The 27451-nt window shown below is 40.2% G+C and overlaps 1 protein-coding gene across 2 annotated transcripts in view; it reads left to right on the top strand.

Annotated features, from left to right (window-relative positions):
- The window catches only part of LOC111959440 (Krueppel-like factor 12), a 187176-nt gene that overhangs the window by 70556 nt on the left and 89169 nt on the right, over nucleotides 1-27451 (top strand). For both annotated transcript variants that reach the window (XM_023980986.2, XM_070437678.1), the window contains exon 2: nucleotides 5333-5414. In XM_023980986.2, the coding sequence (XP_023836754.1) occupies nucleotides 5349-5414 (66 nt within the window). In that variant the 5' untranslated portion in view covers nucleotides 5333-5348. The remainder of the gene's footprint in view (nucleotides 1-5332; nucleotides 5415-27451) is intronic.

Raw genomic sequence — 27451 nt, 5'->3', positions numbered from 1 at the left:
ATTGGACTGAGGCCGGGACCCGGATGTGACGCTGACCGTGACACCCAGCTTCTCCATGAAGGCTTTCCATACTCACGATGTGAATTGGGGACCACGGTCTGAGACGATGTCCTCCGGAAGGCCAATGTGCCGGAAGACCTGGTGGAACAAGGGGCAATGATTCGGGAAGGTAGTATGGTGGGTGCACTCAGGAATCGTGGAGATGGGACAGGGCATCGCCTTTCATGTTCAGCGAACGTGGGCAGTATGACAGGGTGAAATTGAATCTGGATAAGAAAAGGGCCCACCTTGCTTGGCGCGGGTTCAGCCGCCACGCTGTCGGTATGTACTCCAGGTTCTGATGGTCGGTGAGGATGAGAAACAGGTCCGTGGCGCCCTTCAGCCAGTGTCTCCACTTCTTAAATGCCAACTTCAACGCCAGGAGCTCCCGATCACCGATGTCATAGTTCCTTTCTGCGAGGTAGTATTCTGTGACAGAGACGCAGGGAGTCAGGAAGCAGGTGCAGTCGGTGAGTTTATTAGGAACGAACATGGCATGAATACAAAAACAGGAGTAGCATCTAAATATGAAAGCAGGAAACAATACTACCTAATGGGTGATAAAGGGGAAGTCCAGGTGTGCCTTATGATGGGGCACAGGTGTGCGAAATGATGGTTGCCAGGTATGGATAATGATGGTTTGCCAGGCCGGGGGTTAGTAGACCGGCGACATTGAGCGCCGGAGCAGGCGAGCGGGAGTAGACGTGACACCTCCTTTCATACAAATATTTTCAGAATACTCTAAAATCTCCAGATATAAAATTTACTTGGGAAAAAATGAAATAATGGCAACAAGAAAAAAGGATATCTATAACCAATTATGTGAAACATCACAGCACAATTGAAATATATATAGCACATGGAAACCAATCGAGGGTGGTCTATGGTGATAGGTTGGATGGGCTGAGAGTGGCTGAGGGGTGGGATTAAAGAGCTTATGTTTGGTATTGTATTATTGTTATGTGACTGCTTTATATAAAAGTACCATGTATGTAAAATGTATATGTAGCAGAAAAGCTATTAAAAAAAAAGAAGGTATTTGTCCTCCGAAAGAGAGGGGCGGTGGAGGGGTAAAAAAAAAAGAAGATGTCTCACGATCTACATAAATCCTTTAAGTGGACCACAAAAAATATGAAATACTTAGGATGCTTAATAAAATATAACTTTATTCCATTACTCAACAATATGAAAGCAGCTTTAATTAAACGGAATACTCTTCCCATAAATCATGCAGGTAGAATAAACCTCTTCCCAAACGTTTGTATATATTTTCGGTAATACCAATTACCCCATCTAAGGCATTCTTTAAAAAAAAGTATATTCAGTCATAACAGACTTTATGTGGGCAAATACATTTTCCTAAGTTTGAGGATTGTTTTAACCTTCCAGACTCGAATTGTATAAACTCGCTACCCAAGGCTYTTACCTGGGACGTAGTTAAATGCACTAAAGAGGAACAATGGGTACTTATTGAAGATGTGCATGCTCATTCCCGGAATCTTTTTACGTGTCTATTTTCATAGACAAAGCTAAGGACATGAACAGCTTCATAGTTAACAACACTACAACAATACGGAAGAAAATGAAACGTGTTCTACAATCACCAATATCACTCCCTAAAAACACAACCTTCKGGAACAATCCTTGGACAGCTTTTCACAATTCACTGATAAATTGGTCCACATGGAAAACTAAATGCATAGAAACCGTAAATGATTTGCTAACCGGAAATTCATTTATTTCCATGACGGAATGAAAAAGTAATTTTGGACTGACCAATGTAGATAGTTTCAAATAAATGCAACTTAAAAGTTACATGTCACAGAATTTTGATTTGAAATATTTTGGACATCAATCTCTAAGTTGTTGTTCGTAAGTATAAGTTTGTATGTATATGGAGTGATTATTAGGGGGTTAAATTTGAGTCCAATGTGTTCTTGGGTACTTTCAATGCTGCAGAATTTTTTTGTACCTTTCCCCAGATCTTTGCTTCTACAGACAATTCCTTCGATCTTGTGACTTGGCTTTTGCGCTGACATGCACTGTCAACTGTGGCACCTTATATAGACAGGTGTGTGCCTTTCCAAATCATGTTCAATCAATTGAATTTACCACAGGTGGACTCCAATCAAGTTGTAGAAACATCTCAAGGATGATCAATGGAAACAGGATGCACCTGAGCTGAATTTCGAGTCTCATAGCAAAGGGTCTGAATAGTTATGTAAATAAAGTATTTTTGAGGTAGCGGTCCTGCTGCTGGGTTGTTGCCCTCCTACGGCCTCCTCCACGTCTCCTGAAGTACTGGCCTATATAATATATATATTTATTTTTATTATTTTATTTATTGTCCTAATTCTATACCCATTCTTAAATGTTGAACACGTGCTAGGAATATACAGAATTATATATGCAAAGAGATAATAAATATATATATAATCTGTTTGCATGTATATAATGCTGTATATTCCTAGAATGTGTTCAACATTTATGAATGTGTATCGAGTTAGGACAATAAAATATCAATATATATAGTTCGAACCAGCCACAAAACCATGCTGAGCTAAAGCCTAGGCATTACTTCGGGGAGCTAATGCAAGTCTTCATTTCGCATGCAATGTTATTCATCACATACGAAGTCTGATTCCATGAAAGCTCTGTTATATGTGTGTGTGTTTGTGTACACATCAATGCGTGAATGTGATTATCCGACTATCCAGACACTTGGGGGTTAACTCAGCCAAGGATGCTCTCTGTCCTCACCAGAGTAGTTTTCGATGGGGTTCTGAGTGGAGACATGGTCACACATCCTGTTGCTGATGCCAGAAGTGGAGTGTAACAGAGATGTTTAGAGCATATTTGCTTTGCTTGCATTCCTCCATGTACTGCCTGCTAAAATAATAAAAAGGCTGGGTTACTTCAGGTCGGCCTTGGCCAAGGGAGACGGAACATGCATTGTTGTCATTGGCTCCTTCCGAGGAGCCATCTTAAAGGTACAGTACAGTGTCTTAAAGGTAGAGTCGTTCGAGCACTAAGGAGCTGCCCATATTATTGAATGAGTGTACTTTGTGTCCCTGTTACTGTGAGAGGAGTCTGTGGGGTAGAGGTTCAGATTCAGAATCACATAGGCAGTATTTTCTTTATACATTGTATTACGTTTTCACTTAGGACTTTAAAAGACAAACAAGATTGAATGACATTCAATAGCTTTCAATGCAGAAATTTCAGAGAAAATCCATTATAACATTGGTATCTGTACTCTAGTATTATTTGGTTCATGTTGTTTCATGTGCTATTCTAGAGACAGCGAAAGTACTAAGCTGTCAATTTCAAAGGGCTGCATTAACATATAATGTATCCTTAAGCAAATTGTCTCTCCAAGAACTGTAATGTACGACTCATTATCATGTTCTTAGAAGACGTAATGAACTGTGAGTGGGACATTCGATCAGGTCATTCATTGTCACACGTTATGCTCACGCACGCATGCACACACACACCATACACTCACACACACTGCACACTGAATGTACAGGTTCACTGTAAGTCACTTTGGATAAAAGTGTCTGCTGAACAACTAGGGCCGGGATCCAATGTGATCACTGGTGAAATGCATTGCAACTATTATATGCAGCATTTACCGTAAATGAAATCTCCACAAACGTGGGAACATTGCTTTTAAAAACCCGCAAAACCTACTGTATAACTCGTGATCGGACTGAATCCCAGCCTAGGAAGCATTAGCTGGAAATCAGAGTCTGTGTGTGAAGGAGAGACCTGGGTCATTGTCAGTATGCATGAAACAGAAGAAAATGTTTGTTTCTCTAGCAATTTGCCTCTCCACCTGTACCCAGCCACACTATCAATGATCCAGAAAATCACCTGTAATGATCTCCGCTGTTCCCCAGACCTCATGGGTCATAGTGGATTTGAAAAGTGTTTCAGTGTGTTGTTCTCTTCTTGCACTATCTTTTCCTCAAAACAATGAAGAATCCCAAACCAACCTCTAGATAAAAACGTGTCCAGGGGAAGATTTTGCAGGCTAGAGAAACAACCCGATATTCAGATTACAAATACATATATTATTTTACACTGCCCCCTCCCGAACACAATCATTGGATTGCCTGCCTATGGACTTATAGGCATTGCTGACAAAGAAAGTGATGCACAAACAGCTCACTGTGTAAGCACTAAAGCCTTGCTCTATGATTCTCTCTTTCTTCCCCCATACCTGGTGTGATTGATGATATGCGAACAGATTTGCTAACAGTGATGTTTGGTTACAGGGACAAGTCACATCCATGTACAAGCAGAATATTAAGACAAGTCAGCTGGACGAGTCATTGTGTGCTCAAACATGGATGATTGTTTATACAGTATGGATCGGTATCTTTGTTACATTGTGTTTTACTATATGACTTGGTGATTAGCTTGAAACATTCCCAATAGCATTTTTGGCACATATATTGTAAATGGCTATACTCGTTTGCCTTTGTGCAATGCAATCATGATCATTATATACTAAGTTGAGGAGTAGTTAACAAAACGGACCATGAAATAAAATGCAAATAATACATGAGTGTTGAGACGGTCAAAAGTAGTCCACTATGTACGAATAGGGTGCTATTTGGGACACCTCCATTTGTATGGTTGTGTCAATATCAAATCAAATCAAGCTTTATTTATACGGCACATTTCAGACATGGAAGGCAACGCAATGTGCTTCACAGGAAAAAACAAACAAAAACACAAGATAGAAATTAATCGGATCTCCATGGTTGTGCCATTGTGCTATAGTTTTATGGGAATATAAATATGGTAATCATGTGTCTATTGCACATTGATTAGTTGTAAACATACTGGAACACTCAGACAAGTGACGTCAGTGAACACAGTAGTTTCATACAAAAACAATGTGGCTTGTTTATACAGAGAGAGCGCGGTGTGTGTGTTCTTCGACGTGATTATTTCTTTGTGTACTGTATGTCGGTGTGTTTAAGTTTGTTTCTGTCAGCGCACATACAATACCTGTAATACCTGTAATATCTATTTGATTGTAAGCATGTGTATGTGTGTACAGTATTTGCTTGCGTATATTTCTATGTGTAGTGTGACTTTCTGTGATTTTATGCAGTTTACTATTCTGTTAGTCAGCACCTCGACCAACTTTTTTGGGGTGTGCGTCAGCTCCAGCTTTTTACTGTATTTGTGTGTCAAAGTCAAACTAAGATGCTTAGTCATGGTTAAACTCAGCGTCCGTCTTACACCTCCTCCCCCTCCCTCTCTTCCTTCACAGACTGCCCGAGAACAGGATGTTAATGCTTGATGGAATGCCTGCAGTCCGAGTCAAAGCCGAGCCCCTGGAATCGGAACACGGGGTAAGAGAGCAGTTTTCCAAACAATTCCTATTTTTCCTTACCTCCTTTTTTCTTCTTTCCTCCTATCGACAATAGCCCTATAATCACTCCTGGGGAGGAGGAAGAGCTCGAGATAGAGAGAGAGAGGAAGAGAAAGAGAGTTAGTGACAGAGAGGGAGGGAGGGAGTACAAGGGAAGAGAGTGCGGGGGCTCGGAGGAGTGGTCATAGAGAGTGGTGGTGAGGAGGAGAGGAGAGGAGAGGGCTAAGCAGCTGCGGTCAGAATGCATAAAGGACTTACAGTGAGGTTGCTTTAGCTAGCAGGGAATCCATGTTGGCAGGGGGGCAGAGTAACTGCTTCAGGGAGAGACACAAGGAAAACTCCCAAAACTAAGTATCTCTCTCTCTCTCTCTTGCTTCTCTGTCTCTCCTGCCCTCTCTTTCCCCCTCTCTCTCTGCCGCTCTCCAATTCAAAATCGAAACACACATACACACACAGTCTCAGTCTCTCCCTATAAGTCTCTTTCTCTCCTTAACTCGCTGTATGCTGGAATCTGTCTCTCTCAGTCCTCTGCCTAAAGCCAACCAACTCTGTCTTTCTATCTATACAAACACTCACTATCATCCCTCCGCCTCTCCCTCCATCTCTCTCACGCGCCTACACACAGTCTCTCTCACCCTTCATTCTCTCCCACTATCCCCCACTCTCCCCCTCAGACATACTTCCAGCTCCAATCCTCTCTCAGTTCAATTCARGACTGGCATGAAATGTAAGGACGGTTCTTCACAATTTGCAACAACTGCGACAAGAAATTTGTTTCAGGCATCGAACAATACGAGTCATAGTAGGATAAGAAGTGAAAAACAAAGAAAGCTCTCTCGCTCCCTCTCTCTCTCTGAGTCACGATTCTCTTAATACTCTTCCTGTAACACGATGCTCTTGCCCACCTGAGCATAGCTGCCCTCCAAACTGTCACCACAATATGCACAAAAAACKGACACTTTCATGGGTGTTTGGTATGTTTCATCCTTTGCTTTGCCCTTAATTTGCATAATTAGCTACCTTAGATGGGATGCATACTGTAGTGTAGTAAGTAAAGTGTAGGTCTTCTACCATTCCTCGCTGCAAAGCTGCCAGTTATGACGYAATTGCAATTAGTTTTGGCCACTGCGTGAAGTCTCTGTACTGTAACAGGAGTCCAAAGATATGCTATATTGTTGTTTAGTGCTCTTTAGTCAAAAAATCATCAGCTACAGACATGAAGTGGTCTTCTGCTGTGCAGAAGCTGTTGCTAGGTTACGATAGAGCTTTGTGTAGCTGTTACAGCTGTGTGTGTGTGCAGAGGAGTCCAGCCAGTGTTTTATTTTTAGTGATGGCTGTCACCATGATGAATAGTATATCAGTTATCAATAACTTGTTGATTCTAATGCGTTTTGTAATTGGAGATGTGATGTCTGCGACAGGGTGGGCTCATTTCTGAATTGAGTTGGGGTCTTTCATTCCAATACAAGTGTCCAATTTGAATTGAATTAGAATGAAAGGAAATATAATTTATGCTGAGCAAAAATGTAAACAAGTAAAGTGTTGGTCCCGTGTTTCATGAGCTGAAATAAAAGATCCCAGAAATGTTCTACTTGCATATTTCTCTCGAATTTTGAGCACAAATTTGTTTACATCCCTGTTAGTGAGAATGTTTCCTTTGCCAAGATAATCCATCCACCTGACAGGTGTGGCATATCAAGAAACTGATTAAACAGCATATCATTACACAGGTGCACCTTGTGCTGGGGACAATAAAGACCACTCTAAAAATGTGCAGTTTTGTCATACATCACAATGCCACAGATGTCCCAAGTTTTGAGGGAGAATGCAATTGGCATGCTGACTGCAGGAATATCTACCAGAGCTGTTGCAAGAGAAGTAAATGTTCATAACATTTCTCTACCATAAGCCGTCTGAGACCAGCCACCCGGACAGCTGATGAAACTATGGGTTTGCACAACAGATGTATTGTCATAAACCGTCTCAGGGAAGCTCATCTGCATGTTTGGGGTTATAGTATGGGCAGGCATAAGTTAGAGACAACGAACACACTTGTATTTTATCAAAGGCAATTTGAATGCACAGAGATACGGGGACGAGATCATGAGGCCCATTGTCGTGCCATCGTCCGCCGCCATCATCTCATGTTTCAGCATTATAATGGATGGCCCCATGTCACAAGGATCTGTACATAATTCCTGGAAGCTAAAAATGTCCCAGTTCTTCCATGGCCTGCATACTCACGTGTCACCCACTGAGCATGTTTGGGATGCTCTGGATATACAGTGGGGAGAACAAGTATTTGATACACTGCCGATTTTGCAGGTTTTCCTACTTACAAAGCATGTAGAGGTCTGTAATTTKTATCATAGGTACACTTCAACTGTGAGAGACGGAATCTAAAACAAAAATCCAGAAAATCACATTGTATGATTTTTAAATAATTAATTTGCATTTTATTGCATGACATAAGTATTTGATCACCTACCAACCAGTAAGAATTCCGGCTCTCACAGACCTGTTTAAGTTGTTTTCTTTAAGAAGCCCTCCTGTTCTCCACTCATTACCTGTATTAACTGCACCTGTTTGAACTCGTTACCTGTATAAAAGACACCTGTCCACACACTCAATCAAACAGATTCCAACCTCTCCACAATGGCCAAGACCAGAGAGCTGTGTAAGGACATCAGGGATACAATTGTAGACCTGCACAAGGCTGGGATGGGCTACAGGACAATAGGCAAGCAGCTTGGTGAGAAGGAAACAACTGTTGGCGCAATTATTAGAAAATGGAAGAAGTTCAAGATGACGGTCAATCACCCTCGGTCTGGGGCTCCATGCAAGATTTCACCTCGTGGGGCATCAATGATCATGAGGAAGGTGAGGGATCAGCCCAGAACTACACGGCAGGACCTGGTCAATGACCTGAAGAGAGCTTGGACCACAGTCTCAAAGAAAACCATTAGTAACACACTACGCCGTCATGGATTAAAATCCTGCAGCGCACGCAAGGTCCCCCTGCTTAAGCCAGTGCATGTCCAGGCCTGTCTGAAGTTTGCCAATGACCATCTGGATGATCCAGAGGAGGAATGGGAGAAGGTCATGTGGTCTGATGAGACAAAAATAGAGCTTTTTGGTCTAACTCCACTCACCGTGTTTGAGGAAGAAGAAGTATGAGTACAACCCCAAGAACACCATCCCAACCGTGAAGCATGAAGGTGGAAACATCATTCTTTGGGGATGCTTTTCTGCAAAGGGGACAGGACGACTGCACCGTATTGAGGGAGGATGGATGGGGCCATGTATCGCCGAGATCTTGGCCAACAACCTCCTTCCCTCAGTAAGAGCATTGAAGATGGGTCGTGGCTGGGTCTTCCAGCATGACAACGACACGAAGCACACAGCCATGGCAACTAAGGAGTGGCTCCGTAAGAAGCATCTCAAGGTCCTGGAGTGGCCTAGCCAGTCTCCAGACCTGAACCCAATAGAAAATCTTTGGAGGGAGCTGAACGTCCGTATTGCCCAGCGACAGCCCGAAACCTGAAGGATCTGGAGAAGATCTGTAGGGAGGAGTGGGCCAAAAATCCCTGCTGCAGTGTGTGCAAACCTAGTCAAGAACTACAGGAAACGTATGATCTCTGTAATTGCAAACAAAGGTTTCTGTACCAAATATTAAGTTCTGCTTTTCTGATGTATCAAATACTTATGTCATGCAATAAAATGCAAATTAATTACTTAAAAATCATACAATGTGATTTTCTGGATTTTTGTTTTAGATTCCGTCTCTCATAGTTGAAGTGTTACCTATGATAAAAATTACAGACCTCTACATGCTTTGTAAGTAGGAAAACCTGCAAAATCGGCAGTGTATCAAATACTTGTTCTCCCCACTGTACGTGAATTTCAGCGTGTTCCAGTTCCTGCCAATATGCAGCAACTTCGCACAGCCCTTGAAGAGGAGTGGGACAACATTCCACAGGCCACAATCAACATCTGGATAACATGTGTGAAATCCTTGATAATGTATGTGATATCAACAGAGATGTATTTTCTGGTTGATTTAAATATTGACTGGCTTCATCAAGAAAAAGCTTCAAACTGTAACCAGTACCTGCAACCTGGTTCAGGTCATCAGTCAACTTACCAGGGTAGTTAGAAACAGCACAGGAATTAAATCATCAACATGTATTGATCACATCTTTACCAATGCTACAGAAAGGTGCTTGAAAGCAGTATCCAGATCCATCGGATGAAGTGATCACAATATAGTAGCCATATCTAGGAAAACCAAAGTTCCAAAGGTTGGACCTAATACAGTGTTGAAGAGGTCATACAATACGTTTTGTAGTGATTCCTATGTTGTTGATGTAAAGAATATTTGTTGGGTCGTGGTGTGTAATGAAGAGCAAACAGACGTTGCACTTGACACATTTATGAAATTGCTGTAAAAACTTTTAAATCCCCGTGGATTGATGAGGAATTTAAACATTTTATGGTTGAGAGAAATGGGGGAAAAGAAATGGCAAATAAGTCTGGCTGCACAATCGATTGGCAAACATACTGCAAATTGAGAGATCATGTGACTAAACTGAAGAAAAAAAAGCTTTGAAGCACCTTCAATGAAATTTTTGGAAAAAAGGCAAACTCAGCTCCATCATTCATTGAATCACATGGCTCATTCATTAAAAAAACGACTCATGTTGCCAAGTACTTTTATGATTTTTTCATTGGCAAGATTAGCAAACTTTGGCATGACATGCCAGCAACAAACGCTGCATTACACATCCAAGTATATCTGACCAAATTATGAAAGACAAGAATTGTAATTTTGAATTCTGTAAAGTGAGTGTGGAAGAGGTGAAACAATTATTTTTGTCTGTCAACAATGACAAGCCACCGGAGTCTGGAAACTTGGATGGAAAATTACTGAGGTTAATGGCAGATGATATTATCACTCCTATTTGCCATATCTTCAATTTAAGCCTATTAGAAAGTGTGTGCCCTCAGGCCTGGAGGGAAGCAAAAGTCATTCTGCTACCTAATAATAGTAAAGCCCTCTTTACTGGCTCAAATAGCCGACCAATCAGTCTGTTACCAACCTTTTACCAACTTTCAGGACATTCAACAAGCACTTAGACAAATGACTGATGATTGGCTAAGAGACATTGATAATAAAATGATTGTGGCGGATGTTTCATTAGACTTCAGTGTGGCTTTTGACATTATCGATCATAGTCTGCTATTCAAATATCCAGCCTTTGCCTTGATGACAGCTCTCTCAACCAGCTTATTTTCTTTTTCAACAGTCTTGAAGTAGTTCCATATATAGTTCCATATATCCACATATGCTGAGCACGTGTTGGCTGCTTTTCTTTCACTCTGCGGTTCAACTCATCCCAAACCATCTCAATTTGGTTGAGGTCAGGTGATTGTGGAGGCCAGGTCATCTGATGCAGCACTCCATCACTCTCCTTCTTGGTAAAATAGCCCTTACACAGCCAGGAGGTGTGTTGAGTCATTGTCCTGTTGGAAAACAAATGATTGTCCCACTAAGCCCAAACCAGTTGGGATGGCGTTTCACTGCAGAATGCTGTGGTAGCCATGCTGGTTAAGTATGCCTTGAATTCTAAATAAATCACAGACAGTGTCACCAGCAAAGTACCATAACACCTCCTCCACGCTTTACGGTGGGAAATACACATGCGGAGATCATCTGTTCACCCACACCACATCTCACAAACACTCGGCGGTTGGAATCAAAAAACACCAATTTGGAATCCAGACCAGAGCACAAATTTCCACCGGTCTAATGTCCATTGCTCGTGTTTGCTCGGCCTCCGGGGGTAAAAATCAAGAAAAACACTTGAATGAGTAGGTGGAATCCCGGAAAATATTCCAGTCTGTGTAAGCAAAACAGTCCTGTAGCTTAGCGTCTGCTTCATCTGATCACTTTTTTATTGATGTAGTCATTGGAGCTTCCTGCTTAAATTTTTGCTTGTAAGCAGGAATCAGGAGCATAGAATTATGGTCAGATTTGCCAAATGGAGGGCGAGGGAGAGCTTTGTATGCCTCTCTGTGTGTCACGCCCTGACCGTAGATTGCTTTGTATGTTTCTATTTTTAGTTTGGTCAGGGTGTGATGTGGGTGGGTATTCTATGTTGTAGGTCTAGGTTTTCCTTTTCTATGTGTTTGGCCTGGTATGGTTCTCAATCAGAGGCAGCTGTCTATCGTTGTCTCTGATTGAGAGCCATACTTAGGTAGCCTGTTTTCCCATTTTGAGTTGTGGATGATTATTTTCTGTTTAGTGTTTTTCGTCACCTTACAGGACTGTTCGTTTGTCGTTTTTGTTGTTTTGTTCAGTGTTCTGTTGTTTTATTAAAATAATGAACACCTACCACGCTGCACCTTGGTCCTCCTCTCCTTCTCCCGACGACGTTCGTGACACTGTGTGTGGAGTAAAGGTGGTCGAGAGTTTGTTTCCTCTGGTTGCACATTTAACATGCTGATAGAAATTTGGTAAAACAGATTTAAGTTTCCCTGCATTAAAGGCTACTGGAGCGCCGCCTCTGAGTGAGCGTTTTCTTGTTTGCTTATGGCAGAATACATCTCATTCAGTGCTGTCTTAGTGCTAGCCTCTGACTGTGGTGGTATGTAGACAGCTACGAMAAATACAGATGAAAACTTTCTACGTAGATAGTGTGGTCTACAGCTTATCATGAGATACTCTACCGCAGGCGAGCAATAGCTCAAGACTTCCTTTGATTTGATTTGATTTGTGTTCTAAAACTTTTGCCCGGTAATGTATGTGTTATGGCTTTACACCCCTGCTATATTGTGGATAAAGAGTTACCTGTCTAACAGAACACAGAGGGTGTTCTTTAATGGAAGCCTCTCCAACATAATCCAGGTAGAATCAGGAATTCTCCAGGGCAGCTGTCTAAGCCCCTTACTTTTTCAATCTTTACTAATGACATGACAGTGTGTAAAACCAGTGTGTCTATGTATTCAGATGACTCAACACATTACATGTGAGCTACTACAGCAACTTAAATGACTGCAACACTTACCAAAAGGGCTGCAGTTAGTTTCAGAATGGGTGGCAAGGAATAAGTTAGTCCTAAATATTTTAAAAACTTGTATTACATTGTATTTGGAACAAATCATTCACTAAACCCTAAGCCTCAACTAAATATTGTAATAAATAATGTGGAACTTGAGCAAGTTTAGGTGATTAAACTGATTGGAGTAACCCTGGATTTTAAACTGTCATTGTCAAAACATATTGATACAACAGTAGCTAAGACGGGGAGAAGTCTGTCCACAATAAAGTGCAGCTCTACCTTAACAGTACTATCAACTAGGCAGGTCCTACATGCTCTAGTTTTGCTGCACCTGGACTACTGTTCAGTCGTGTGGTCAGGTGCCACAAAGTTGCAATTGGCTCAGAACAGGTCAGCACGGCTGGCCGTTGGATATACAAAGAGAGGAAACGTTAATAATATGCATGTCAATCTCTTCAGGCTCAAAGTGGAGGAGAGATTGACTTCATCACTACTTGTGAGCGGTATTGACATGTTGAAAGCACAGAGCTGTCTCTTTAAATGACTAGCACACAGCTCAGACACCCATGCATACCCCACAAGACATGCCACCAGAGCTCTTCACAGTCCCTAATTCCAGAACAGACTATGGGAGGCATACAGTACTACATAGAGCCATGACTACATACCAGGTAACTGATGCAAGCAGTAGAATCAGATTTAAGAAACATTTAAAAATACACCTTATGGAGCAGTGGAGAGTGTGAAGCAACACAAACATAGGCACAGACACATGAATACACACACATTATAACATAAGCACTATACACACACGTACACATTTTGTATTGTAGATATGTGGTAGTGAAGTATGGGCATGAGGGCACCCACTTAGTGTGTTGTGAATTCAACGTATTGTAATGTTTTTTAAATTGTGTAACTGCCTTAATTTTGCCTGACCCATGGAAGAGTAGCTGCTGCCATGGCAGATACAAACAGCCTGATTAACTCAATGCGAAGGAGATGTGTCACGCTGCATGAAGCAAATGGTGGTCACACCAGATACTGACTGTTTTTCTGATCCACGCCCCTACCTTTTTTTTAAGGTATCTGTGACCAAGTCATATGAAATCCATAGATCAGGGCCAAGTTAATTTATTTCCATTGACTGATTTCCTTTTATGAAATGTCACTAAGTTAAATCTTTGAAATTGTTGCATTTATATTTTTGTTCAGTGCAGTTCAATTGAATGAATTGAAATACAAATGGATCCTGTATTTCATACATCATTATGCATATGTTTATTTCATGTATGGTAACCTATGCTATGTTTAACATGTTATTTCCAGTGGTCTGGAAATATTCTAAGAAAATGTTCTAATAATTCATAATTCACTTAGATGTTATTAAATATTAGGAAAAAATACATTTCCAAAAAGGAATTAGATCCAACACTTCAGAATGTAAGGGAACAACCTATAATATTATGGCAAAAATACAAACAAAAGCCTCTTTGACATCTTTGAGTTATAATCAAACTAATATTTGAAATGGTATCCGTATTCTTTAGTAAGAGGATGCTTTTGGGCAAGGTATTTGTCAAATGAATGAGACTCGTATGTCTCGTGTCAGCATTAATGTCGTTATGTTCCCCTTGTCCAGACGCTGTTCGTGTTTTGTTTCATGTCTGTTTAGCCATTAAATATTCACTCCCTGTACTTGCTTCTTGTCTCCCAGCATCTGTCCTTACATTTCATTCAAATTCTATTCAAATTCTGCTTGGCCAATTGAAATACAATTCTGAAAAACTGAATGGACCCCAACCCTGGTGCATGACAGAAACTGTAGATTTGAAGGATCACTTCTGAGAAGCTTGGTGAACATAGCTAATATTGTACCCCACAAAAAACCTATCCAAAACCTATCCCCTATCCACTAATAGCCTTAGTCACTTTTCATAGATCTGAATGGTTTCGATGAGTGGGGAACAATCCTCCTAGCCTGAGGGTGAAGTGAAGCAATAACCATAATTGTGTACACCTGTCTTTTTATTTAATTGAACCTACGTTTTGACAGGGAAGTCATAATGAGACTAAGGACTATTTCACAGATGAGACCTGCGTAGATACATCAAACACATACAAATATACAAAATTACAAAACATATTAAGAAAGACAGACAAAGTAGAGGTCTCCGATCAAAACTCTGAACTGATCAAGGGGGACCAGAACATCTCATTTCGGAGAGCACTGTAAGTTGTTCCACACAAAGGGCGCAAAAAAACTAAAAGCAGCTTCACCCAACTCTGTGGAGACCGAAGGGGCCTCCAGTGTTGTCCAAGCCTGAAACCGGGTCTGGTCATTTGTAAGTCTAAATTGAAATAACGATGATAGACACATAGGACGTTTCTGCATGAGTGCTTTGTAGATAAACACAATATAATTCTGCTCACTCCTTACATACGAAGAGGCCCAACACATTTTTTTAATACAAAAMACAATGGTGAGTTCTATAACCATCACCAGTAATAAACAGAGGAAAACAGCATCAAGATGTTTAAGTGTAGATTCTGCTGCATGCATATAGATAATATCCCCGTAATCTAAAATAGACATAAAAATGGCTTGGACAATTTCCTTCCTATTAACTGCTACAGGATCGGTGGGTCCCGCGCGGGATGGTTGAGCTAACATAGGATAATGTGATTAGCATGAGGTTGTAAGTAACAAGAACATTTCCCAGGACATAGACATATCTGATATTGGCAGAAAGCTTAAATTCTTGTTAATCTAACTGCACTGTCCAATTTACAGTAGCTATTACAGTGAAATAATATCATGCTATTGTTTGAGGAGAGTGCACAGTTATGAACTTGAAAAACTATCAATACACTAAATAGGCACATTTGGGCAGTCTTGATACAGAAATGTTAACAGAAATGCAGTGGTTTGTTGGATCAGTCTTAAACACTGCTGCCATCTAGTGGCCAGAATCTGTGCTGGAATAATACATTACAGCCTTTTTGTTTTAACTTCTTGGAACTATAGGGGGTGCTGTTCCGCATTAGCATATTTGGGTCTCCAAATTAAACTGCCTCGTGCTAAATTCTTGATCGTACAATATGCATATTATTGTTATTATTGGATAGAAAACACCTTCTAGTTTCTATAGAAGTTGGAATTTTGTCTCTGAGTGGTACAGAACAATTTCTACAGCACTTTTCATGACAGGGTTCAGATTTCAGAAATTTTTACCCCCTGATCTGGAGTCTGTTTTTAAGGCGACAGTGAATGCTATAAGGAAACCGACACTGCCTACGTCTTCCTCTGGGTGTCTGTACGTCATCACGTTTTGAATGAAGTCTATTGCACAATCCCAGCCATTATAAAACCACAAAATGTATAGGGACCGCCCTTTCTCGTCGTGCGCCTGAAGCGTGAAGGCCATCGGACTTGCCTCGTTCCAAATCGTTGTCTAACCAGCAATATTTCTCCGGTCATGTTTTCAGTCGTTATAGTTGTTTAAAAACATCATAATGTAGTTAATTTGAACCGTTTTATAGCAATTTATATCCGTTTAGTGCGATTTTGAGGAATTTATTTGTTGTGCACTCTGAAACTTTGGACACGTTTTGGGGTGTCGGTCGTTGGTGGTGGACATTTCGAAGGACAGAGGACATCTATCGACCAAAGACGTTTATAACATAGAAAGGATACATTGCCCAAGAATCTGATGGAAGAACAGCTCAAAGTAAGCAATATTTAATATGATAAATCGTGTTTCTGTCGAAATATTTTAAACGCATATTTCGCCATTTTGTTTGGTATAGCTTCACTTGGCGAACGCTGTATTGAAAAGTAAGGATAATTTTAAAAATGTAAATCAGCGGTTGCATTAAGAACTAATTTGTCTTTCGATTCCTGTCAACCCTGTATTTTTTAGTCAAGTATATGATTAGCTTTCAATTAAACTAGATCACTCTGATAGATGACGTCAGACATATTGAGGCTTGATTTCCTAGTATTTTTATTGTGTAACCACGGTTTTGTATGGCTAAATATGCACCTTTTCGAACAAACTGTATATGTATATTGTAAAATGATGTTACAGGAGTGTCATCGGAAGAATTCTGAGAAGGTTAGTGAAAAAATTAATATATTTTGGCGGTGATTACGTTATAGCGCTCTTTGGCTGGAATCGATGCTCTGGTAACGTTTGCACATGTGGTATGCTAACTTATCGATTTATTGTGTTTTCGCTGAAAAACGCTTAGAAAATCTGAAATATGGTCTGAAATCACAAGAACTGGGTCTTTCCATTGCTATGCTTTGTCTATTTTTATGAAATGTTTTATGATGAGTAAATTGGTCATACACGTTGCTCTATCTAGTAATTCTAGTCGATTTGTGATGGTCGGTGCAATTGTAAACTGTGATTTCTACCTGAAATATGCACTTTTTTCTAACAAAAACTATCCTATACCATGAATATGTTATCAGACTGTCATCTGAAGAGGTTTTTTCTTGGTTAGTGGATATCAATATCTTAGTTGAGCCGAATTGGTGATAGCACCTGAAGGAGTAAGAAACTGATGGAGTTAGAATAGTGGTGTATTTTGCTAACGTGTTTAGCTAATAGATTTACATATTTTGTCTTCCCTGTAAAACATTTTAAAAATCTGAAATGGTGGCTTTATTCACAAGATCTGTATCTTTCATCTGGTGTCTTGGACTTGTGATTTAATGATATTTAGATGCTACTATCTACTTGTGAAGCTATGCTAGCTATGCTAATCAGTGTGTGGGGGGTGCTCCCGGATCTGGGTTTCTGAGGCAGTAGAGGTTGTTTTAACCTTTATTTAACTAGCAACTCAGTCAAGAACAAATTCTAATTTTCAATGACAGCATAGGAACAGTGGGTTAACTGCCTTGTTCAGGGGAAGAATGACAGATTTGTACCTTCTCAGCTAGGGGATTTGAACTTGCAACCTTTCGGTTACTAGTCCAACGATCTAACCACTAGGCTACGCTGCCTCCCTCTCCCCTTGTCCAGACGCTGTTCGCCCTTTCTCTTGCATTTCAAAAGATGTGTACAAAAAAAGACAAAAAAAATCATGTTTTGTCTTATCTTTTACCAGATCTAATGTGTTATATTCTCCTAAATTAATGTTTCCTTTCAAATGGTATCAAGAATATGCATATCCTTGATTCAAGTCCTGAGATACAGGCAGTTAGATTTGGGAATGTCATTTTTGGCGAAAATTTAAAAAAAGGGGTGGATCATTTTAACCTTTCACGAGCCTCTACCCCGGATCCGGGAGCACCCCCACACCCCCCACACACTAATTAGCATACCTAGCATAGCTTCAAAAGTAGATAGTAGCATCTAAATATCATTAAATCACAAGTCCAAGACACCAGATGAAAGATACAGATCTTGTGAATAAAGCCACCATTTCAGATTTTTAAAATGTTTTACAGGGAAGACAAAATATGTAAATCTATTAGCTAAAACGTTAGCAAAATACACCACTATTCTAACTCCATCAGTTTCTTACTCCTTCAGGTGCTATCACCAATTCGGCTCAACTAAGATATTGATATCCACTAACCAAGAAAAAACCTCTTCAGATGACAGTCTGATAACATATTCATGGTATAGGATAGTTTTTGTTAGAAAAAAGTGATATTTCAGGTAAAATCACAGTTTACAATTGCACCCACCATCACAAATCGACTAGAATTACTAGATAGAGCAACGTGTATGACCAATTTACTCATCATAAAACATTTCATAAAAATAGACAAAGCATAGCAATGGAAAGACCCAGTTCTTGTGATTTCAGACCATATTTCAGATTTTCTAAGCGTTTTACAGCGAAAAACACATAAATCGATAAGTTAGCATACCACATGAACAAACGTTACCAGAGCATCGATTCCAGCCAAAGAGCGCTATAACGTAATCACCGCCAAAATATATTAATTTTTTCACTAACCTTCTCAGAATTCTTCCGATGACACTCCTGTAACATCATTTTACAATATACATATACAGTTTGTTCGAAAAGGTGCATATTTAGCCATACAAAACCGTGGTTACACAATAAAAATACTAGGAAATCAAGCCTCAATATGTCTGACGTCATCTATCAGAGTGATCTAGTTTAATTGAAAGCTAATCATATACTTGACTAAAAAATACAGGGTTGACAGCAATCGAAAGACAAATTAGTTCTTAATGCAACCGCGGATTTACATTTTTAAAATTATCCTTACTTTTCAATACAGGGTTGGCCAAGTGAAGCTATACCAAACAAAATGGCGAATTATGCGTTTAAAATATTTCGACAGAAACACGGTTTATCATATTAAATATTGCTTACTTTGAGCTGTTCTTCCATCATATTCTTGGGCAATGTATCCTTTCTATGTTATAAACGTCTTTTGGTCGATAGATGTCCTCTGTCCTTCGAAATGTCCACCACCAACGACCGACTCCCTAAAACGTGTTCAAACTTTCAGAACGCACAACAAAGAAATTCCTCAAAATCGCACTAAACGGATATAAATTGATATAAAACGGCTCAAATTAACTACATTATGATGTTTTTAACAACTATAACGACTGAAAACATGACCGGAGAAATATTGCTGGTTAGAAAACGATTTTGAACGAGGCAGGTCCGATGGCCTTCACGCTTGAGGCGCAAGTGAGAAAGGACGGTCTCTGTACATTTTTGTCATTTATAATGGCTGTGAACGTCCCATCGACTTCATTGAAAACGTGATGACGTACAGACACCCAGAGGAAGACGTAGGCAGTGTCGGTTTCTTCATAGCATTCACTGTGGCCTTATAAAACAGACCCCAGATCAGAGGTAAAGATTTCTGAAATCTGAACCCTGTCATGAAAAGTCTGTAGAAATTGTTCTGTACCACTCAGAGACAAAATTCCAACTTCTATAGAAACTAAAGGTGTTTTCTATCCAATAATAACAATAATATGCATATTGTACGATCAAGAATTTAGCACGAGGCAGTTTAATTTGGAGACACAAATATGCTAATGCGGAACAGCACCCCCTATAGTTGCAGAAGTTAACAAAAGTCAGACATACTTTGTTTCTGCAAAACCAACCAACCTTGAACGTCAATTTCTTCACCAGCTCAGTGACATTCTTTTTTTAAATTACAGTTTGTCATAAAGCCAGATACCAATATATTTGTAAGAAGGAAGTCGTTCAATTTGTGTACCGTCAAACTAGTCAATACAAATTCATTTAAATCTGAGTTATGGGATCAAGAAAAAAGCATGCACATTTGTGGCCTGCTGGAGGTCATTTTGCAGGGCTCTGGCAGTGCTCCTCCTGCTCAAAGGCGGAGGTAGCGGTCCTGCTGCTGGGTTGTTGCCCTCCTACGGCCTCCTCCACATCTCCTGATGTACTGGCCTGTCTCCTGGTAGCGCCTCCATGCTCTGGACACTACGCTGACAGACACACAAACCTTTTTGCCACAGCTCGCATCGATGTGCCATCCTGGATGAGCTGCACTACCTGAGCCACTTGTGTGGGTTGTAAAATCCGTCTCATGCTACCACTAGAGTGAAAGCACCGCCAGCATTCAAAAGTGACCAAAACATCAGCCAGGAAGCATAGGAACTGAGAAGTGGTCTGTGGTCACCACCTGCAGAATCACTCCTTTATTGGGGTGTCTTGCTAATTGCCTATAATTTCCACCTTTTGTCTATTCCATTTCACAACAGCCATGCTGAAATTTATTGTCAATCAGTGTTGCTTCCTAAGTGGACAGTTTGATTTCACAGAAGTGTGATTGACTTGGAGTTACATTGTGTTGTTTAAGTGTTCCCTTTATTTTTTTGAGCAGTGTATAAGAAAGCACAGGAAATATATACTGTATATTTTTTACACATATTTTTGGGGGTAGCGTCCCGAATCGTGTTCGTGAGAATCTCCCGTTTCCACAGTGGGGTCCCATTAGTTTGTAGCCCAAACGGTTTGGACGCTACAGACATTTTCGTGAGAAGACGATTTTTGGGATGTCTCATGGTCCTACCCCGCTGTAGCTCGGCCACCTTCCACCGCAGATGAGGAAGGCCGCCATAGGCTGATGTGGTGGATTGAGACGCAGCCCAGGAAAACAAACAGTTATCTCGGATTTTGGTGAGGATGTTTTTATTATGTTACTTAGATTGACCCACCGGTGCATCAATCGACTCTAGGGGGAGATTATTAAACAAAAACGGGTCTAAATTGTCAGCCCCTAATGACTTCTTGTTGTCAATAGCTTATAAGGCAGCAAGAACTTCTGTTTCTGTGAGGTAAAAAAAATAAAACCCTGAATAACATTTCCCAAGTCACATGAGGTTGACTGATCATCCATCGAGGCAACTGGAGGCTGTATGTGGGAGGAACAGTAAACTGGAGGCTGTATGTGGGAAGAACAGTCAACTGGAGGCTGTATGTGGGAAGAACAGTCAACTGGAGGCTGTATGTGGGAAGAAGAGTCAACTGACTGACCAAGACCAGTATGACCACCGTTTCTTTAAATTTGGGAACCAGCTGAGATAAATTGCTGATTTAAAGAATCTTAACTTTTTCAGTAATGACGGAGGAGCTTAAAACAACTTGCATAGGCAGGGATGTAGAGCAATTACCCCACTTCAGTGAATTAATGGTTTTCCAGAATTTAGAGGGATCACTAACAATCTGTCATTGCACTAATGAAGTAGTTTGATTTGGCCTGTTTAACCGGGGCAGTGCACCTATTTCTCAATTGTCTAAATAGCTGCCATTCAGATCACGAGCCAGTTTGTATAGCCTTGGGCCAGGCTTGATTTCTTATCAAGAGGAGGTCTGAGAGTGCAGGAGAGTACCATGAGTTAGTTTGTTTTTTGGATTCTGAGTCACTGGAAAAGGGCATGTTTATCAGCCACAGAGGTATAAATGGATGAGAAGAATTCAAGTGCTAAAACAGGTCTGGTATGCATCTAGTAGAAAATAGTTCTGAATAATATAGATCATGAAGCCTGGGGTGGGTAAAATTTAACAAAAACTTCAGTATTGTGCTGCCATGTTTGTAGACTTCTCAAAAGCTTTTGATACTGTTAGTCATGTTATTCTGTTGAGTAAACTGTCCTTGACATAGTTGAGTACTGATGCTTGCCGATGGTTTCATAATTATCGCAATAAAATAACTCAGGCCATCAAGGTACAGTAGATAGCGTCAAATCTGAGTTCTTTGAGTTACATAAAGGAGTGGCCCACGGTTCGATTCTCGTCCCACTGCTGTTTACAATCTATATAAATAACAAACAAAAAATATATATATATATTAATTTGTATGCAGATTATATAGTGTTGTATCCATTGCTCAATCGGTTGGCCAAGCCTTTTCACATTTTAAGTCTGATTTTCAAGCACTGCAGAGGTMACTATTGGTTAGTGCTAGGTCCCATAACCCAGATTTAAATTAATTTGTATTGACTAGTTTAAACGGTACACAAATTGAGCGAGTTCCTTCCTGCAAATATCCTGGTATCTGGCTTGATGACAAACTGTCATTTAAAAAWCATGTCACTGAGCTGGTGAAGAAGTTGAAGTTCAAGGTTGGTTTATTTTACAGAAACAAAGCATGTCTGACTTTTGTTAATAGGAAGGAAATTGTCCAGGCCACTTTAATGTCTATTTTAGATTACGGGGATATTATCTATATGCATGCAGCAGAATCTACAGTTAAACCATTAGATGCTGTTTTCCTCTGTTTATTACTGGTGATGGTTATAGAACTCACCATTGTGTATAATTCATAATTATCAGAGTTTTTMAATTTCGTATTTCTAATGCAAGCAATAGATCAGTGGTCACTGATATAATTTACAAAAACACCACTAGCTAAATACTTCTGGGGACGGTTAGTCAGGAAAAGGTCAATCAATGAGGATTTWAAAAAAATATATGTTTACATTAATCCGAGTGGGTTTCATTAACAGCTGAGTCAAGTTGAACTCAAGACAGATTTTCTTAAACTGATCGGAGGCATGTGTAAGCCAATCAAGATTTAGATCTCCTAACACAACCAGTTCAGATACCAGAAAGGGTTTTATACAATCAGAAATAATATCAACGGCCTCCACCAAAGTGCCGGGCGGGCGGTAGACCACATCAATAAATATATGCATATTTTGGCTTATGAACACTTTTATAACCAACAGTGAACATATTTTGGGTACAAAGATGCTGAGATAGCATGATGCCTTAAGACCCCCTTTTTCATCTATCACATCTGAAAATGTTGTAGTCCGCAATGGCAACGTCCTTCTCCATAATCAAATGATTCAGCCAGGTCTCTGAGATAACCAGAATGTTTAGGCTAGTGTGATGGACCCAGACATTCAGACAGTCCAGTTTAGACACCAGGGCTTCGTACATTTGTACAGTATGTAACAGTCCAAGCCCTCTGCGTTTTTTGAAAACCGCAGGAGTATCCATGGTGACACAAGAGTCAATCGAGTCAATCTTTTACAATTGACAGGAAATACATAAAGGAAAGGATTCTAGTCGAGGCATGGTCTGGCGTAGGGTCAGTGGGGTTGTTCCGAAATAATCTGAGTATGTTATATAACTCCCTATAGCAAAGGCTATTAGGTGTAAGACAATGGGCTAGGGCTTGATTGGCGACTGAGCATAGCTTTCCTATAGGCTGCATCTCATTAGTCTGAAGTGAATACTCATCTCCTTTCCACCATCTGCACTGACATTAGAAGGTGAAAGCACAATTCCTGGTAGTTTATCCACCATATTTTGCTGTGTTGTCAGATATGTGCAGATAAAGGAGATAAGATGATAAAAGGAAAGGAAGCAACTTTAGACTATTGAGACTCATGGTGTCTGACCCTAACAAAAAGGTGAAATTACATTCCTGGTAGTCATTCAACGTATTGCTTTTATGTATGCTGTACTTTCAGATCAGTAAAGATAAAGATCTATTGAAATGCACCCCTTTGTGTCTGACCCTGACAGAGAGACAAAAGAGAAGGAACAAGGGAAAAGCTTTAGCAGTCAGTGACATCAAGGTCTTTACAGTCATTGTCTATGGTGGAGTGTCTGAGTGCAAAAGTGTATTTGTTCTCCTGGTTAATAGGTTGTGATTGAAGCTGCTATCCATATGTCTAGTGATGCCAGTAGTGTGAATCAGAGGCAGGATGTGAACAGCCCACATTGGCTTTGAAGTGTTCCAAGATGTGATATATCGTCCTATCAGATTGAACTTCCCATTTACCACACAAACACACACTAGGGATGAGACAAATCGTAACATTTACAACATTATTTTTTTTTGGAAACAATAGGAAGAAATCATACAATTCCATGTTAATTCACGATGCAGCTGCACTGCTGCCAGCAACAGTTTGGGTCTCACAGTGTGTTCTTTTCAGATGGTTAAGTATTGCACCTGCACTACCATTACTGTAGATCAATTCCACCTCGCACAGTTTGCATTTCACCACCTTCTCATTTAACTTCTCAAAGTATTGCCGCACGGGACTTCACTGCTGTCGCTGGCCTTTCTCTGATATTTTTCCAAACTGTTAACGACGAAGACGTAGTGGTGGAGAGTCAACTACAAAATAATTGATTCCTCGACTGCTTGCAAGTCGACTCCCAGGGGCAAACTCACATTTCTGAGAGTCAAGACTCCTCGACTCCTAAGGTTCAGTATTTTTGGAACGGAGGAGAATGATAAGTTGACCTACACCCAAGAACACAAACACAAACATGTTTCATAAAGCTAGTGAGGGATGGAGAGAAAGGAGAGGGGCACAGTACTTGCAGGTTGGCCACCAGGCAGACAGAGCCGGAACCGTGCACTAGGAATGTTGTATCTCCCAATTTTGTGGCTTGTAATGTCTCGCAACTTCAGTAAAACATGGCCTGTCATCGTTTTGTGTTTTGTATTTATTATGGATCCCCATTAGCTGCTGCCAAGGCAGCATCTACTCTTCCGGGGGTCCAGCAACATTAAGGCAGCTATATACAATTTAAAATATTACATGACATTGCATTTCATAACACTTTTCACAACACATTAAGTGTTTTCCCTCAGGCCACAACTCTACTATCACATATTTACAATACAAAATCCATGTGTATGTGGGTGTAGAGTGCGTGTCTTATAATGTGTATGTGTAAGTGTGTGTTTGTGCCTGTGTGTGTGTCTCTTCACTGTCCCCGCTGTTCCATAAGGTGTATTTTTATCTGTTTTTAAAAATCTGATTCTACTGCTGCATCAGTTACCTGATGTGGAATAGAGTTCCATATAGCCATGGCTCTATGTAGTACTGTGCGCCTCCCATAGTCTTTTCTGGGCTTAGGGACTGTGAAGAGACCTCTGGTGGCATGTCTTGTGGTGTATTCATGGGTGTCTGAGCTATGTGCTAGTATGATTTGTGAAAAACAAGTAGCGATGCAGTCAATCTCTCCTCCACTTTGAGCCATGAGAGATTTACATGCACATTATAAATGTTAGCTCTACGTGTTAATTTAAGGGTCAGGCGTGCTGCCCTGTTCTGAGACAACCTTGACCACATGACTCAACAGTAGTCCAGGTGTGACAACACTAGGGCCTGCATGACTTGCCTTGTCGCAGAGCGGTGCAGAGCGGTGTTTTATTATGGACAGACTTCTCCCCATCTTAGCTACTGTTGTATCAACATGTTTTGACCATGACCGTTTACAATCCAGGGTTACTCCAAGCAGTTTAGTCAGCTCAACTTGCTCAATTTCCACATGATCTATTACAAGGTTTAGTTGAGGTTTAGGGTTTAGTGAATAATTTGTCCCAAATACAGTGCTTTTAGTTTTTGAAATATTTAGGACTGACTTATTCCTTGCCACCCATTCTGAAACTAACTGCAGCTCTTTGTTAGCTACTCGCTATAATAGCTGATATGTATAGTGTTGAGTCATCCGCATACATAGACACACTGGCTTTACTCAAAGCAAGTGGCATGTCATTACTAAAAATTGAAAAAAGTAAGGGGCCTAGATAGCTGCCCTGGGGAATTCCTGATTCTTCCTGGATTATGTTGGAGAGGCTTCCATTAAAGAACACTCTCTGTGTAGTAATAACTCTTTATCCACAATATATCAGGGGATGTAAAGCCATAACACATACATTTTTCCAGCAGCAGACTATGATTGATAATGTCAAAAGCCGCACTGGAGTCTAACAAAACAACTCCCACAATTTTTTTATCATCAATTTCTCTCAGCCAATCATCAGTCATTTGTGGAAGTGCTGTGTTTGTTGAATGTCCTTCACTATAAGCATGCTGAAGGTCTGTTGTCAAAGGGCGCTTTACTATTCTTGGGTTGCGGAATTACTTTTGCTTCCCTCTTGGCCTGAGGGAACACACTTTCTAGTAAGCTTAGATTGAAGATATGAAAAATAGGAGTGGCAATATCATCTGCTATCATCCTCAATAATTTTCCGACCCCAGTGGCTTATCATTGTTGATAGACAACAACATAAAGTTTACCTCTTACACACTCACTTTACAGAATTCAAAATAACAATGCTTGTCTTTTATAATTTTATCAGATATACTTGGATGTGTTGTGACAGCATTTGTTGCTGGCATGTCATGCCTACATTTGCTAATCTTGCCAATGAAAAAGTATAAAAGTAATTGGCAATATCAATGGGTTTTGTGATGAATGAGCCATCTGGTTCAATGAATGATGGAGCTGAGTTTGCCTTTTTGCCCAGAATTTTATTTAAGATGCTCAAAAGCTTTTTACTATCATTCTTTATATCATTTATCTTTGTTTCATAGTATAGTTTCTTCTTATTTTATTGAGTTTAGTCATATGATTTCTCAATTTGCAACCTATAGGCTAGGATATTCTACACGCAGTAGACCAAAGACTGAACACACACTCGCATCATTACCGAATAGAAAGAGCAGGCGAGCCACGGTAGTTAGAGGGAGGACGCAGGCAGAAAGATCTGTGCACATGTGTCTATGTAATCTGTATCTCGCAATGTCTTATCTTGCATGCTTCGCAAAGGTAATTTTGAGGGAGAAAAAAACTAAAAAACATAGTTTTTTTCTTAACATTAACGATCACAATTTTAAACGTTCACACCCCTAACACACACACATGCACACACCACCCCAACACAACACGGCAGACAGAACGATAGACAGACAGAAAGGCAGACAGACAGACTGACAGTTTAGACTGCAGAAACGTGGTCTTGATTTGGGTGGCGYGGGGCCAAGGCTTTGCTGGAAATGGTCTGCCTCATTAGGGAATTCACTCGCAAAGGGCTGCAAAATCAGCCCTGCCTTAACTTCACTAGGGTATGTGGGACGGTAGCGTCCCAACTCGTCAACAGCCAGTGAAACTGCAGGGCGCCAAATTCAAATACAGAAATACTCATTATAAAAATTCTGAAAACAAAACATATTTTACATAGGTTTAAAGATTAACTTCTTGTGAATCCAACCACGGTGTCAGATTTAAAAAATGCTTTACGGCGAAAGCATACCTTACAATTATTTGAGAACATAGCCCACCAGACAAATCATTACAAACAGTAACCAGCAAAGTAGAAGAGTTACACAAGTCAGAAATAGAGATAAAATTAATCCCTTACCTTTGATGATCTTCATATGGTTGCACGCAGCAGACATTCATTTACTCAATAAATGTTCCTTTTGTTCGATAAAGTCTCTTTATATCCAAAAAATCTCAGTTTTGTTCACGCGTTCAAAACAGGCAAACAAAAACTCTAAATTGTATCCGTAAAGTTCATAGAAACATGTCAAATGATGTTTATATTCAAGCCTCAGCTTGTTTTTTGCCTAAATAATAAATAATATTTCAACCGGACAATAACGTCGTCAATATAAAAGGTAAACAAGAAAGGCACACTCTCGGTCGCTCG

The sequence above is a fragment of the Salvelinus sp. IW2-2015 genome, linkage group LG36 (assembly GCF_002910315.2).
Source record: "Salvelinus sp. IW2-2015 linkage group LG36, ASM291031v2, whole genome shotgun sequence".
Classification (NCBI taxonomy): Eukaryota; Metazoa; Chordata; class Actinopteri; order Salmoniformes; family Salmonidae; genus Salvelinus; species Salvelinus sp. IW2-2015.
Note: the sequence above shows the minus strand (reverse complement) of the source record. Positions and strands in the feature narration are given on the sequence as shown.